Source organism: Brienomyrus brachyistius, chromosome 6 (genome assembly GCF_023856365.1).
Source record: "Brienomyrus brachyistius isolate T26 chromosome 6, BBRACH_0.4, whole genome shotgun sequence".
NCBI classification, from domain to species: Eukaryota; Metazoa; Chordata; class Actinopteri; order Osteoglossiformes; family Mormyridae; genus Brienomyrus; species Brienomyrus brachyistius.
In genome coordinates, this window is record NC_064538.1 from 205,209 (window position 1) to 219,371 (window position 14,163).

General features: G+C 52.5%; 1 protein-coding gene across 2 annotated transcripts in view; it reads right to left on the reverse strand.

Annotated features, from left to right (window-relative positions):
* mtor (mechanistic target of rapamycin kinase) overlaps positions 1–14,163 on the reverse strand; it is a 72,739-nt gene that overhangs the window by 11,119 nt on the left and 47,457 nt on the right. For both annotated transcript variants that reach the window (XM_049016426.1, XM_049016425.1), the window contains exons 30-40: positions 13,135–13,274; positions 10,360–10,460; positions 9,508–9,623; positions 6,361–6,438; positions 5,416–5,523; positions 4,679–4,804; positions 3,920–4,051; positions 3,117–3,232; positions 705–822; positions 444–629; positions 160–260 (exon numbers count right to left, since the gene is read on the reverse strand). In XM_049016426.1, the coding sequence (XP_048872383.1) occupies positions 160–260; positions 444–629; positions 705–822; positions 3,117–3,232; positions 3,920–4,051; positions 4,679–4,804; positions 5,416–5,523; positions 6,361–6,438; positions 9,508–9,623; positions 10,360–10,460; positions 13,135–13,274 (1,322 nt within the window). The remainder of the gene's footprint in view (positions 1–159; positions 261–443; positions 630–704; positions 823–3,116; positions 3,233–3,919; positions 4,052–4,678; positions 4,805–5,415; positions 5,524–6,360; positions 6,439–9,507; positions 9,624–10,359; positions 10,461–13,134; positions 13,275–14,163) is intronic.

Sequence of the window (14,163 nt, forward strand, 5' to 3'; positions counted from 1 at the left end):
GTTAATTTCCTCATAATTCCTGTTCATGAGGGGTTTTAATGCTTTAAAAAAATCAGTATATCCAAAAATCATAAAGTTTCATTTGCGATTTTGACAGCTGACAGATGGATATTCTGCAGCTGCTCAGAATGCCTCCCCCACCCCACAACCTCTCCTTACCTCAGGGTGTCCTGCAGGTTATTTCCTCGGGACAGGGAGATGGAGCGGAAGAAGCCCTGAACGGCAGGCACGGTGTACAGGAGCAGCGTCTTGGACAGGTCCTGGGGGCAGGGGGTTCAGAGCAGAAGGTCATCATGTGACCCCAACCATGTGACCCATACCCCCACCGCCAATGGCCACAGAGTTATCAGGGAAGCAGCAGGATAGAAAAAAGCATGCCTGGTAGGGTAAAGACCTCGGCTGCAGGTCCAAGACCCCCGAGCGGCCGTGCCGTGGAGCCCTACCTCATTGACGGCCTTCTGCCCAGGGGAGGGCAGGGGGCTGTGCTCGGCGCTGTCGGCCTCGCTCTCGCTGTCGCTGGCGCCGCTCGCTCCGCTGGCGTGCCGCAGCTTCTTCTCGTCTCGGCCCTGGTTCTGGTGCTTGTAGTGCAGCACGGCCTCGAAGTTCATCACGGCCCAGGCATGCCAGGCCTGCGGCAGACACATGCGTAAGGCCTGCGGCCCGCCCCCCCCCGGCCCTGCCTGGGCCGCACCCCGGCAGCTCACCTTGTACCAGCTGCGGTCGTGCTCGGTGGAATGGCTGTAGTACTGCAGCACTTTAGGGATGGTGCTCTCGTTGATGCCCTGCAGGCTGAGCTGCCACTCGCCCAGCTTCAGGAAGCACCTGGGAGGGGAGGGGGCAGCAAAACAGTCATTGGCGAGCTAGAAATGCACACACCCCCCCCCCCCTTCAAGTATCACAATCATATTTAAAACAAAACCCGAAAAGGATGGTATCCTGATGCTTTTACCTACGGACGATTCAGACTGAACACAGGAAAAGAAAGACATACCACACTGTTTCACAGAGAGCACCGGCAGGCTGAAAGCACCGGCAGGCTGAGAGCACCGGCAGGCTGAGAGCACCGGCAGGCTGAGAGCACCGCCAGGCTGAGAGCACCGCCAGGCTGAGAGCACCGCCAGGCTGAGAGCACCTCCAGGCTGAGAGCACCTCCAGGCTGAGAGCACCGGCAGGCTGAGAGCACCGGCAGGCTGAGAGCACCGGCAGGCTGAGAGCACCGGCAGGCTGAGAGCACCGGCAGGCTGAGAGCACCGGCAGGCTGAGAGCACCGGCAGGCTGAGAGCACCTCCAGGCTGAGAGCACCTCCAGGCTGAGAGCACCGCCAGGCTGAGCACCACGCTGCCCATTCTAAGGCTTTTCAACAGGCTGCCCCCCCACCCCCCCCAAAAAACCACAATGGCAGTCAGGTCACAGAACTCCATTCTCCTAAAACCATCCTTAGTTTTACTTTCATCGAGCCAATTAAGAGACAGTTTAGGCTTCATGTCCGGCCTTGTGAAGCCCCAAACAGCACATTATCCCGATCACTGTACGCAGAAGTCCCATTTCTCAAAGCTGGTCATTAGACAGCCTACAGATGTGGACCCCATCTTCTAGGCCGACGATTTAAAGGAAGGTAAACAACTTGAATTAAATTAGACAATAAAACCGACTCGGCACCATTTCATAAGTTACTGAAGGTCAAAATTCATCTTAGTCAAGCCCTCCGAGTTGACGGTGGAATGCTCTGGAAATAGCTTTGTGGGAAACCAGGTGTGCATGTGTGTGCGGGGCCCGCCTACAGTGACCCGACTGTGCCAGCGTGCCGGCAGAGTCAGAGACGGCGTTCAGCGGGCACAGCAGCGGGCACAGCGGGTATTCAGCAGTTAAACCACAGGCAGCGCTACTGGCTCCTTCCACCCATCTGGATAAATGAATGGGTACAAGGATCAAAACCATAATGCCTGCTGAAGGAGTGAAAACCTCACAGCAACGCCTGGGCAACACAGAGAACCGGAACCAAGGGCTGGATCAGAACCCACTGGCTTGGCAGCACTGCCTTTTTTGGGCTGTGCTTTTTCCGACCCTAACGCCGGCTGAAGAGGTGGTCCTGCGTTAAGGCTAAGCTGTCAGGGAGGGGGCCCACAGTGGGGGCCCACACACTGCTAACCCCGAAACCAGGAAATGGATCTGCAGCGACCCGAGTACTGGCAGTAGCTGCCATGTGCCATTCTTGGCCACTCAATAGCGCCCTCTGCTGAGCGCATATGACTGCTGACGTGGGTATGGACCTGCAGCTCTCCTTCTGCGTTGATGTTAACAGCAGTTAAGTTATGGGGGACCGGCTGGGTGAGCATCACGGTTATTTAGGCTGTGTACTAAGCTCCTTTCATTTCCGCGCACTGCCATGTCTAGCCCTTGTGTCACTTTGTGTTGTACAGTATGTAGCATAGCGTCTAATGACTGTGAATGTAGTATGTGAAGTAGACTGTTTAGTACAGGGGTGGCAAACCTGACCCAAAGAGAACTGCTGTGGGTGCAGGTTTTGGGATGACCTCTCAATGGGCCAGTGCTTCTCAACTCTACTCCTGCGGTCTGTCACTGGCCGACAGCGGTCATCCCAAAAACCCGCATCGACCCTCCATGGATCAGGCTCGCCATCCCTGGCCTAGTATGTGTGTACATGCTGCGTCATAGCATGTTATAGTATATTGTAAATTTATAGGGAGATGATATTTCATTCCAGATGCACACATTTAAAGCGATGGGCTGACGATAAATATTTCTTGAATCCTGCCAGAGCCCATAACTAATCTGCTTTTAACGCTGATAGCTGGGGTCTGATAAACCTGACATGCTTATGCTGTGATTCGCGGACCTCAACAGTCGCCAGGAGCCCCGCATGACACGGACCTCCTCCTGACCCATAACGATGCTCCTGATCAGTACCCATGATGCTTTGCTTACACATTCACATTCTGCCTTACCACCACCACAAAGGCACTGGGGTGACACTGACTGTTACCCCCCAGTAGCGTCAAACAGGGAGGGGGGGTGAAAACACCAGCGCCGGTGATGAAGAGGATGATGATGATGATGATGATGAAAGGCGGCGAGGTGCAGGGTGCTCCTCTCACCGGGCCATGAGCTTGTGCAGCTCCTGCTTGTGCTGTTGGTCGTCAGCTGCGACGGCATGCTGTGCCTGCTGCTGCATGCTCTGGACGAAGTGCTGCATGTGTTGGAATGCGTCGATCTGCGGGCGGGGGGGAGGGCGGGGGTGTATGAGGGTGAGAGGTCACAAACCGTGCACACACAGGGAGCACGGAGGGCAGCGGAGCACATCACACCCCTACACGCTAACGGCAAATCCACACAGCCGGTGCCACGTTCCATCTCACGGCAGCTGTTTTGGGTCAGAACCCTTCTGGACTGACGGCTACTATGCACACCTGGCTGATCCGCATAACATCTGCAGGCCTGTAGGGGGCGGCCGAGGCGACCTCCCGTGTTCAGGGCCTGCGTTAGCGAGACTCATGTTTCCCCTGCTGACCAGACCTCAGAGATCCAGCTCTACCGAGCATGTGGGCTTTTCCTGCAGGGCCCCAGGGGACCATTATGGAGACCCAGACAGATTGACCGGCTTCTCCGGATCGTTACCCGCGATGAGAGAGAGCCAATGGGGGGCCACACGTTTTAATAATCTGACAGCGTCTCGACGCGCAGAAGACAACTGCTTTGCATCATCGCCAGTGCTCTCGGCCTGCAGTCAGAGATCTGTGACCACCGTGTCCATTACTCTTCTGCTCGGGTTCTGATGACAGCCATGACGCCTGGGCCGCTTGAGATCTGTGCATTCTCCTCTCTGCAGGGGGCATCCTGAAGCCTCAGTAATGTGGGGACCATCTGTCTTTAAGCTAAACCGTGCTCACACAGGGCCTACCTTCAGTGTGCTCTTCCACATGTACTTCATGTAGGCGTAGGTGACGTGGGGGTGAGCCGTGGGTAGAGGGTGGTCCAGCTGCTTGGAGGGGTCCACGCCCAAGAGAAGCACCAGGGTTTTGTGTGCCAGCGCCTGGCATGTGTGGGAGATGAGGTAAGTGTTCCACCCAAACATTCCACCCACATCATCCTGCCTTCCCTTTTAATTTTTTGTTTTACAAGCCCGTCTGAAGTCGTTTCCGATGCCTGTGTAAATAACTAGCTAAATGCCTTGGGGAGAAGGACGGGTGGGGGGGGAGTGAACCGCAGACCCCCCAAGGATGGGCCCGTCTTTCTGGGAGCCCGGGGCCCCACTGTGAGATAATGTGTTACTGGTAGATGTGACCAGGGCCACAGCCCAAGTTTCCACTCACACACTGGAACCAGGATGATCGCACTCCATAATATTTACACACAGGAAATAAGAATCTGGGCTCGTCCATAAACAAACATGTCTCCCTGTCTAAACAAGATCAAGTCACACAGCCACGCAGCTCCATTTAGAACGAGCCCAGCCCCCCCCCCCCCCCCCAATCACAACAGCATGAGGGAACAAGGCACAGCACAGCAAAAGGTACACCTGCTTCTATAGAAGAATAAAAAACCAAATAATACCTAAATTGCAGATTTGCAATACCCCACAGGGCTGCATCCATGCAACATCTCAACATGCATTTCCATTCTACTTTCATTCGCTTTCTATCACGCCCAGCTCACTCACCAGGCGGCCGCTCTTGCCACACAGGCTGGCGTACTTGAGCCAGGTGCGCATGTCTTCGTGGGGGCTGATGACCAGCGAGCGAACCATAAGGATGCGCTGCCAGTCCTCCACCATGCGCTGGCAGCCCTGCAGGGGACGGTCAGGCACAGGGTGAGCAGTGTGCTTCTTTATGTTTACACTCACTAACACTGTAACGGAATATAACTCACTAACACTGTAACGGAATATAACTCACTAACACTGTAACGGAATATAACTCACTAACACTGTAACGGAATATAACTCACTAACACTGTAACAGAATATAACTCACTAACACTGTAACAGAATACACACACACACACACACACACAGAACCTGATGCAGTATCATACAAAACAAAAAATCAGAATACACTCTGCAAACACACACACACACACACACACACACACACACACACACACACACACACACACACACACACACACACACACACACCAGCCTTTGGGCTACTCCACACGGCCCGACAGACTAACATCAATCAGCCCACTGAGGCCTTCACACTTTCTGCCTCCATAAATCTAGGATCTCGGAGAACTTAAGGGCAGTCATAGATGTGAAAGTGAGGCAGAGCCTGCAGATGGGAAAACATCCTTCTGTTGCTCTGGTATCCAGGCAACGGGAGGAGCAATGCCTCCTGACCTGCCCCCATAAACACTAGTCAAAGACGTGCTTAGACGGCCTCCTCCAGCACTCACCTGGAGCCTCTCCCACCAGGTCTCTCGGATGATCTCACGGCGCTCAGGGACCAGCTTGTACTGGATCACTTCCTCCAGCTCCGACAGCATCTGGCAGGACACCATGGCCTGCAAGCAAACGTGCAAGCAAGAGGTGACCAAGCGGCCTCACGTCAGGGCCAACGGAAACGCGCTCTCCCACCGGCTTACCCCGTACGCCCGACTGTAGCTCTCCCACCGGCTTACCCCGTACGCCCGACTGTAGCTCTCCCACCGGCTTACCCCGTACGCCCGACTGTAGCTCTCCCACCGGCTTACCCCGTACGCCCGACTGTAGCTCTCCCACCGGCTTACCCCGTACGCCCGACTGTAGCTCTCCCACCGGCTTACCCCGTACGCCCGACTGTAGCTCTCCCACCGGCTTACCCCGTACGCCCGACTGTAGCTCTCCCACCGGCTTACCCCGTACGCCCGACTGTAGCTCTCCCACCGGCTTACCCCGTACGCCCGACTGTAGCTCTCCCACCGGCTTACCCCGTACGCCCGACTGTAGCTCTCCCACCGGCTTACCCCGTACGCCCGACTGTAGCTCTCCCACCGGCTTACCCCGTACGCCCGACTGTAGCTCTCCCACCGGCTTACCCCGTACGCCCGACTGTAGCTCTCCCACCGGCTTACCCCGTACGCCCGACTGTAGCTCTCCCACCGGCTTACCCCGTACGCCCGACTGTAGCTCTCCCACCGGCTTACCCCGTACGCCCGACTGTAGCTCTCCCACCGGCTTACCCCGTACGCCCGACTGTAGCTCTCCCACCGGCTTACCCCGTACGCCCGACTGTAGCTCTCCCACCGGCTTACCCCGTACGCCCGACTGTAGCTCTCCCACCGGCTTACCCCGTACGCCCGACTGTAGCTCTCCCACCGGCTTACCCCGTACGCCCGACTGTAGCTCTCCCACCGGCTTACCCCGTACGCCCGACTGTAGCTCTCCCCGGCCATGGCGGTCAGCTCCGCATCCAGCAGATCTCTGGCCTTGTCGATGCACTGGGATCAGACACAGAGTTACCATGGTTACTCAGTGAAGCACTTTGCACGTACGACTCCTGCTGGAACCTCAGGCCCTAAAGAGTGAGCTGGAGGCTGCATCCTATTAGCAGAAGTACAGATATTTTATGGGTTCCACTGAAATAAAGGTATCTGATTATAAGAAAGATCTCGGTATGCATGTTGATGCTTCCCTGTCCCACTCTTGCCAGTGTGGGGAAGCAATTAAAAAGGCCAATAGGATGTTGGGTTACATCTCTAGGTGTGTGGAGTTTAAGATGAGGGAGGTGATGCTAAGATTATACAATTCTTTGGTAAAACTTCACCTAGAATATTGTGTGCTGGCTTTGTCACCATACCTTAAGTAGGACATTGCTGCCTTGGATAAGATGTAACGTAGGGCTACGAGAATGATTCCTGGTCTTAGAGGAATGTCTCATGAGGAGAGGTTAGTTGAAGCTGAATCTGTTTAGCATCGAGCAAAGGAGACTAAAGGGGGACATGATCCAGGTATATAAGATTCTAACAGGTCTGGATGCTGTTCAGCCAAATGGCTATTTCAATATTAGTTTAAATACTAGAACTCGTGGCCATAAGTGGAAATTAGCGGGAGAACATTTAAAAATGAATATGAGGAAGCACTTCTTTACACAGCGTGTAGTTAGAGTATGGAATAGTCTTCTTACTAGTGTAGCGCAAGCTAAAACCCTGGGTTCCTTTAAATCAGAGCTAGATAAGATTTAGCTAATAGTTAAGTTCTCCCCAAACGAATTTGATGGGTCGAATGGCTTCCTCTCGTTTGTAAATTTCGTAAGTTCTTATGTTCACATTCCTCCTGCCAAAAATCACAATCTATTTCCCTCATTTCTACTACGAGTCTTTGCCCTGATTTGTGTTATTCAGAGAACGGATTTATTAATCAGGAACCCACAAACTATGACCCTACATGAGGTGACACAAATTTTATGACCCTGCAGAGTGGGTCATTTGAATGATCCTGTGCAGTAATCTGATCCCAGATCCCACCTCTGTAGATCTGCAACCATTTCAGAGCAATTCCTAAAGCATCAGCTCAGTCCAGCTCCCATGCAAGACACTCAGCCATTGGTCACATTAGGGATTCCCAACCCTTTAATGTCTGCGGACTGGTTTACGTCGTACAACAATTACACGCACCAGTGCAACTTGACGGCAGATCAACCTGCATCTTTTATAAGGTTAATCATTTCCGTTTTTTTCTAATGGTTTGAAATATATTGTTTCTTTTCGGAAATGAACTAACCCCACCCCCTAACCTCTATCACTCTGCGGCAGGTGGAATACTAGAGTAGACTGCTCGAGAACCCCTACGCTCGATAACCTCAGCCAGCTAATCAGTATTTTGGTCTACTGCTGATGACCAGGAGGCAAAGCATCTGATAGCCACTGGAATGGCGAGGAGTATGTGAAGCATTAACGTGTACAACATCTTCCAAACCACAGCTCAGAATCGCATAAACTACAAAAGAAACCATACTGTCATTATCATCAGAATGCATGAGGTAAACTGCGAGTCCACAAAGTCTGAACACAAAGGCGTTACTCATACACATTTAGATCTGAGCCAGAAAGGCCTCTAGGAAGGTCGGGAAAGCAAATCTTAAGAGGATAAGCAGAGCTCCTGCCAATCCACCATCTTCAGCTCATCTGGTCTCTGCAAGTATTCAGGGAGATTGGCTCCTTTCTCTCATTCTTAAAACATTACGTCAGAATCTGCACACAGAGCCTCACAGCGCAGGAACCGGCCCAGCAGTGTGGATCTGAGCCACTAGGACATACTCGAGGCTGCGGTTGTGCTTTAACATGCTGCAGGAAGGCCTGCAGCCTGTGTTGTAGTACTCGAGTCCGGTCTCGAGGCGACCTCTTTACTTACTGTCTTGTCTCGAAACTGAAAGCATTTCTACTCAGTCTGGAATCAGAGCAGGGGTGCCCAACCAGTCGATTGCGATCAACTGTGTTTCCAGGACAATCACAAGAGTTATGGATAATGCTTTTATTTCACTGACGGCCAACCAGTTGGTCACAATCGGCAGAATATACCTAAGGGTTCCACCCCCCAGCAAAATACACCATCATGATTGAGCAGCTCGTCAGACTCTTCTTTTGTATGGTGACCAGAAAGTTCATGACAGGGAGGACAATTTGAGCTACTTCAGATTCTACAAGCTACCTTAAAACTGAAAGGCTTCTCTTTCTCTTGGCTAAATAGTTTGGTTCTTGTGCTTTGACTGTTTTGTTTCCTTGATTGAAAAACTTCAACATCTAGCTTTCTCACATTGACATTAGTGACACAGGAGACTGACCAATCAGCACACAGCAATTGAAATCCAAGTCCTTTTGATTGAAATGCAGGTTTCCATCCAGGAGACCTTCCATAAGCAGCAGCTACCGCTGACAGGCAGACGGATTCTCAGCGAGCACCTCATCCACGCTTCTATTTATATTCTACCCTGACAAACTCTGAAAATAAAGGTGTCTCACAGATCACGCTGTGAATCCCTGGCATAAAAATCTCATTCATTTATTTAGTTTCCATCCATTGATCCATCTTTCATAACTGCTTCTGTGTGTGAGCCTGCAGTTGATCCCAGCAGGACATGCCAGGCTGTCACAGGGTAATTTCAAGAGGTCAATCCACCTAAAATGCAAATCTTTGGATCATGGAAGGAAGCCCACACATGCACAGGGAGAACACACACACACACACACACACACACACACACACACACAGACAGAGAGACAGACACATGCACGCACCTTTTCAACTCCTAACCCTGAAGGTATGAGACTACAATCCAACAGACTGTTTAAACTGAATCTGGCTGATCGGTTTGGGGAATTGCCTGCTGGGTTTGGGGAATTGCCCCCATTATGGTAACCCTGGGCAGTACGGGTGCTGACAAGCGCTTCTGTTAACAGGGACAGGCGCCTTCTGCTCTGGATACGTCCGTGTGGCAGCTGCAGTCATTCATCAAGCAGAGGAGATATGGGGAGGGGGAGTCACATAGCTGGAAATGCATGCACACTCACCTGCTGTGCTAGAGAGAAGAGGTCCTGGTGCAGTGCCAGCACAGCCCTGTAGAAGGCGCCATCATGCGTGTCTCTGGGAATCATGCAGGTGTACTCCTCCATGCTATCCCAGTGTCCTGGTCGCATGACATCGTTAGAGAGTAAAACAACTACAAGAGTAACCTGCTCTCACAGGATCGTGTGCAGAACAATGAATAACCAAACAGACTTATACATTTGCAATTCGAGCCTTGGGTACAGACATATATATAAAGGGCTGTGAGGGGGGTCAGCAGGGGTTCTCACGACCGCCACATGGGAATCTGTCCCCAGGGGTCACCGTCAGTGCAGGGCTGCTCGCACAGGCAGCCTACAGGAGTGAACGTGCAGTCCGCGCATGGCATGAGCACGGCAGTTTGCAGCAGGAACAGAAGTTTAAATGTTTATAAGATTTTGATTGTTTCATATTCTTTCCGGCCGTTGGCCTGCTCTGCTCTCCTGCAGCTGGGGGTCTGCTTGGACATTACCGACGACCCCGGAGATTAAACGCTGCAGCTCAACACTCATGCAGCTGCTGCAAAATGGTGCCACTGAAGACAAGGACTAATACACAATCCATTAATATCTGGGGACAGGTGGACTTTTCCCCATGGGGGGAAAAGGGCAGTGATCTCAGGCAAGGGCCCATCTTTCAGGATCAGCCTAAACCACACACTGGGTCATTTGGCTGGGGGGGGGCACAGCAGGCCAGCATACACAAGTTCTTTGGGGTCAGTTCAGCTCTTCCTTTCAGGGGGCTTAATTCCAAAGACGTGCATATCGGTAGCGATCGTGTGGTTTCATAACCAGGCAGACAAGCGAGTGTGGCCTCACCCAAACCCCAGGCCGCAGCGGCAGCCATCCTCGCCATCTTGGCCTGGGTCTCCTCGCTGACCAGGGTCCATTCCTCACAGCACTGCTGGTGCAGCTGCCCCCTGGGAAAAGCACGAGCCAGAAGGACAAACGGTCATAGTCCTCAGCGGCTCTATATTTAATGCTGTCTAAAGTGAGACTAACCTGGTATGTCAATAACAGCGATGATGTCATCAAACCACCAAACAACGTTAAACCAGCTATGAACCGTATTACTTCCTGATAGGCGAAATTCCAGCTTAAACAATTTGGTGTGGAAAGGACATGCACAGTGTGTATCATGTGGGCCGTGGGGGGGTGGGGAGGGAGGGGGCAGTCAGCGAGAAGCATCAGCCCGTATTACTGCGATGACATAACAGAAGCGTAGGCTGGGGCTGTGGGGGTGTGAAGCGCTTCTCCATATGCCTGGCCCAGACACGAGGCCCTGGGGGGGGGTCACAGAACACACAGACTCCCCCAGGGCTCTGACCGTCAGCATCTGAGCATGACAGCACGTCTGCTGGAGGGGTGAGGGAAGCCCCAGCTGTCACATGCCCCCCCCCCCCCCCCCGCCATCACCCCAGAAAAGACCGGAACCTTCCCATCCTTACCAGAATACCTCAGATCAGCACCTAACGCACAGACAGCCTCTGAAAACCACCCCCCCACTCTGTCATGGGAAATCCGTAGGCGGGTCTGACAGCAGTCTGGCCTCTCACTGCCCCCCCCCCCGCCTTCCATCTGCTTTTAGCATGTTACAGGAGACAGCATTCTGAAAAGCCCTGAGGGAGGAATTCCTGCTGTCTGGTGGGGGCCTCGCGGGAGCTCCCGAAACCCCCCCGCAGGCGGGCTCAGCGCTGCCCTCGCGCCTCTGTACGTGTGACCCGTGGGGGCCAGCATGATTATCATGATTATTATTAGATCCACACAAGCCTTGAACAAACAGTATTAAATGGCGCCACATGTGAAGCACTGCTTTGACATCAGACATCCCTAAAGCCAGTAAGCGTCGCGCTGAAGGGTCCTGCAGGGAGTTCAGACGGGACCCTTTGGCCGCACGAATATGCAGTAATATTATAACTTGGAAATTCTTAAATAGCCACCAAACCGGAACAGCTGCTTATTTGGGCTTAGTCTCTCAATTGCAGAGTCTCTCAATTTTTAACAGGCGTATCGCCTGCGGGGCGGGGGGCTGAACCCCAGCAGAGACGATGAGCTCATGCATGGCTTATAGGCGAATAAACGCTTTCGCACAAGGGGAGGGGGTGTCACTCTGCCTTCCGATTATCAGTGAGTCCAGCACTGCAGGGGCATCAATCCTATGACTGCTACAATTTGCACAGTGGGTATTAAACTGGCCGGATACTTTGTAGCGGTCAGCACTGTTTTGGCTCCCCACCTGTGCAGAGTCCCCGAGGAGAACTTTTCCATCTGATCCCGCCCACTGTCCATGATTGGCTGACATAGACATGCCGTGCTGCTGGTGAGCTGGGCTAATTATGCAGTTACCAGCACGCTTTGTACTGTGCCGCACAAATCTGTAAATATTGGACATTTGTATGTGTATCTGTGCATTTATGTTGTAAATAGTAAATGGAACAAGCATGTAATGTTTCCCAGGAACACGTACGTTTCGTTAGCGTGTAACTGTGATTGTCGTTTAAATTGTTGGCTTCCCAGTCTGTGCCGCCGCTAGTATTAAAACAGCAAGGCTGTTAATAAAGAGAGCAGCTTCCTTTTTTAAAGAGCCGTCATATCCTTCAGTAAAATGACACACACTTTCCACGACACGTTTATTTGCGCTCCGTTTGTGGGTCTGCTGCATTGAAAACATTCTACGCCCTCCAGGGTTGTGGTGCGACACCTAACGAACGAGGGGGCGGCGTTGTTTAAAGTATGTGACAGATTGTCGTCAGAGACGGGTTGGATTTTGTTTTTGTTCGGACGTTGTTTGAAGCTTGCAACTACCTTTTAGGGCACCTGGTGGTAAATCCAGGGAACTTCAATTTCCTGACACCTATTTCTGTCTGAGAATAAGGGCTAATTACAGGAATGTGTCCCTGTCTCTTTGCTCTTTGGTATATGTCTGGGCATTAAGGGGCTGTGATGTCAGATTCCATCTATCCAAGGAAAGGCAAAGACATCAGCGGAGATCCGGCAAATTCAGACCAGCGACCTGTCGGGCCACTCCGAGTCCCAGTTCAATCCCGCTGTTCCTAATCACCCAGTCCATCCACTCCTGCCAACCCCCTCCCCAGCCCAGGATCTTCATAAATAAAGAGCGGAGGATTAAACAGACGCTGGGGACAAACGCCACGGTCTGGAACACATTTGACAGCAAGCAATATAAAAAAAATAAATCGCTGCCTGTCAAACAATGACAGTTTCCAGGTTTGGTAAACAGTGGCTGCTGTCTTGCATTTGGATTTTCCAGTGACATTCCTGGCCAGATATGACATCTTTTTCCCCAGTTGTCTGAGATGAAAAGCTGTCACTAACAATGTTTATTTTTGCTGTACGGTTTTGTCGTGCCTTATGTCTATGTCTATATTTTATGCCGTAATATGTAATGTTCATATACTATTTCTTACCTTGTTGCATCTGACCAATGGGAAATGATATTTAATCTCTGTGTATGGTGGTGTCATTCCTAAGCCAGAATGCTCAGTTGCCACCTCGGCCCCATGCATACAGCGCAGTCGCATAGCCGGGCTACGGCAGCTGGGCCCAGATGCTCCAGCGCCGAGCCGCACTTACCATTCGCCCAGCGCCTCCAGGCACCGCATGCGGCCCAGGATCAGCTCTGGGTCCTCCTTGTTCATGTCGATTTTCTTGTCGTAGGCTACCAGGGCATCCTCCCACTCGTGGAGCTTCTCGTACCATGTGGCCTGGATCTCCTGTTCATGGGAGACAGGGCAGGGAGAACTTCAAGCTAGCTGCTGTCCCCGTGGCGCCGGGTTACCATGCAGCGTATCTTCAGCCATAAGGACGAGAGGATGGGTACCTGACTCAGACTCAGTACACAAAACCTCCTGCCTATAGTGTATTAACTTCTGCATGTTTGAATTGGTTACATAACCAGAAGAACTCTGCTGTTTTATTTTCCGCTCTCCACTCTTCTTGACCCCGTCACTGGAGCTGGCATGTTGCGCGTCCAGCACCACCCAACCTGGTAATTTACTCCATCTACCAGTGAAAGGCGGTGCTCTCTCCGACCTCCTGACTAACAGAGAAACGTCGGTCACAGATGACTGCCTGACCATGATGTCGTCACAACGCCGACCCTGCGTCGAGTGCTCAGCCCCACCGGGCTCGGCCGTCCCGGCTGACCGTTTGCCTTGAGGGACGATGGCTGGGAGAGGGACCCGGGCAATGGTCTGTACACCGTGATGTGAGAGGCCTGGAAAGGCGGAGCGCTGGCCATGCTGACACTGGCAGAATATCAAACGAGGAAGAAGGGGAAGCGGAAAAAAGACAAACAAGCAGCAGCAACGGAGGGAGAGGCAACCTTCAGCTGCGGTCCCTTGTTTATACGGAAACAGAACGCGCTCACTCATTCACACCTCGCTGGCCATGTGACTCATCTGTCCCGCTCCGCGTGCCGTCACCCCTGTTGGGGTGCTTCTGGGCTTTCTGCGCTTTGGGAAATCCAGGTGGAAAAAAGGGAACAATGGGGAAAGACAGGCCCCCACCACTGGGGAAGAGCTCAGTGACAGATCAAGTGTGCCGAGCGGCAGAGAGAGGAGGGGGCTGACAAGGAAACAATCACAGGATCTACCAGGCAGG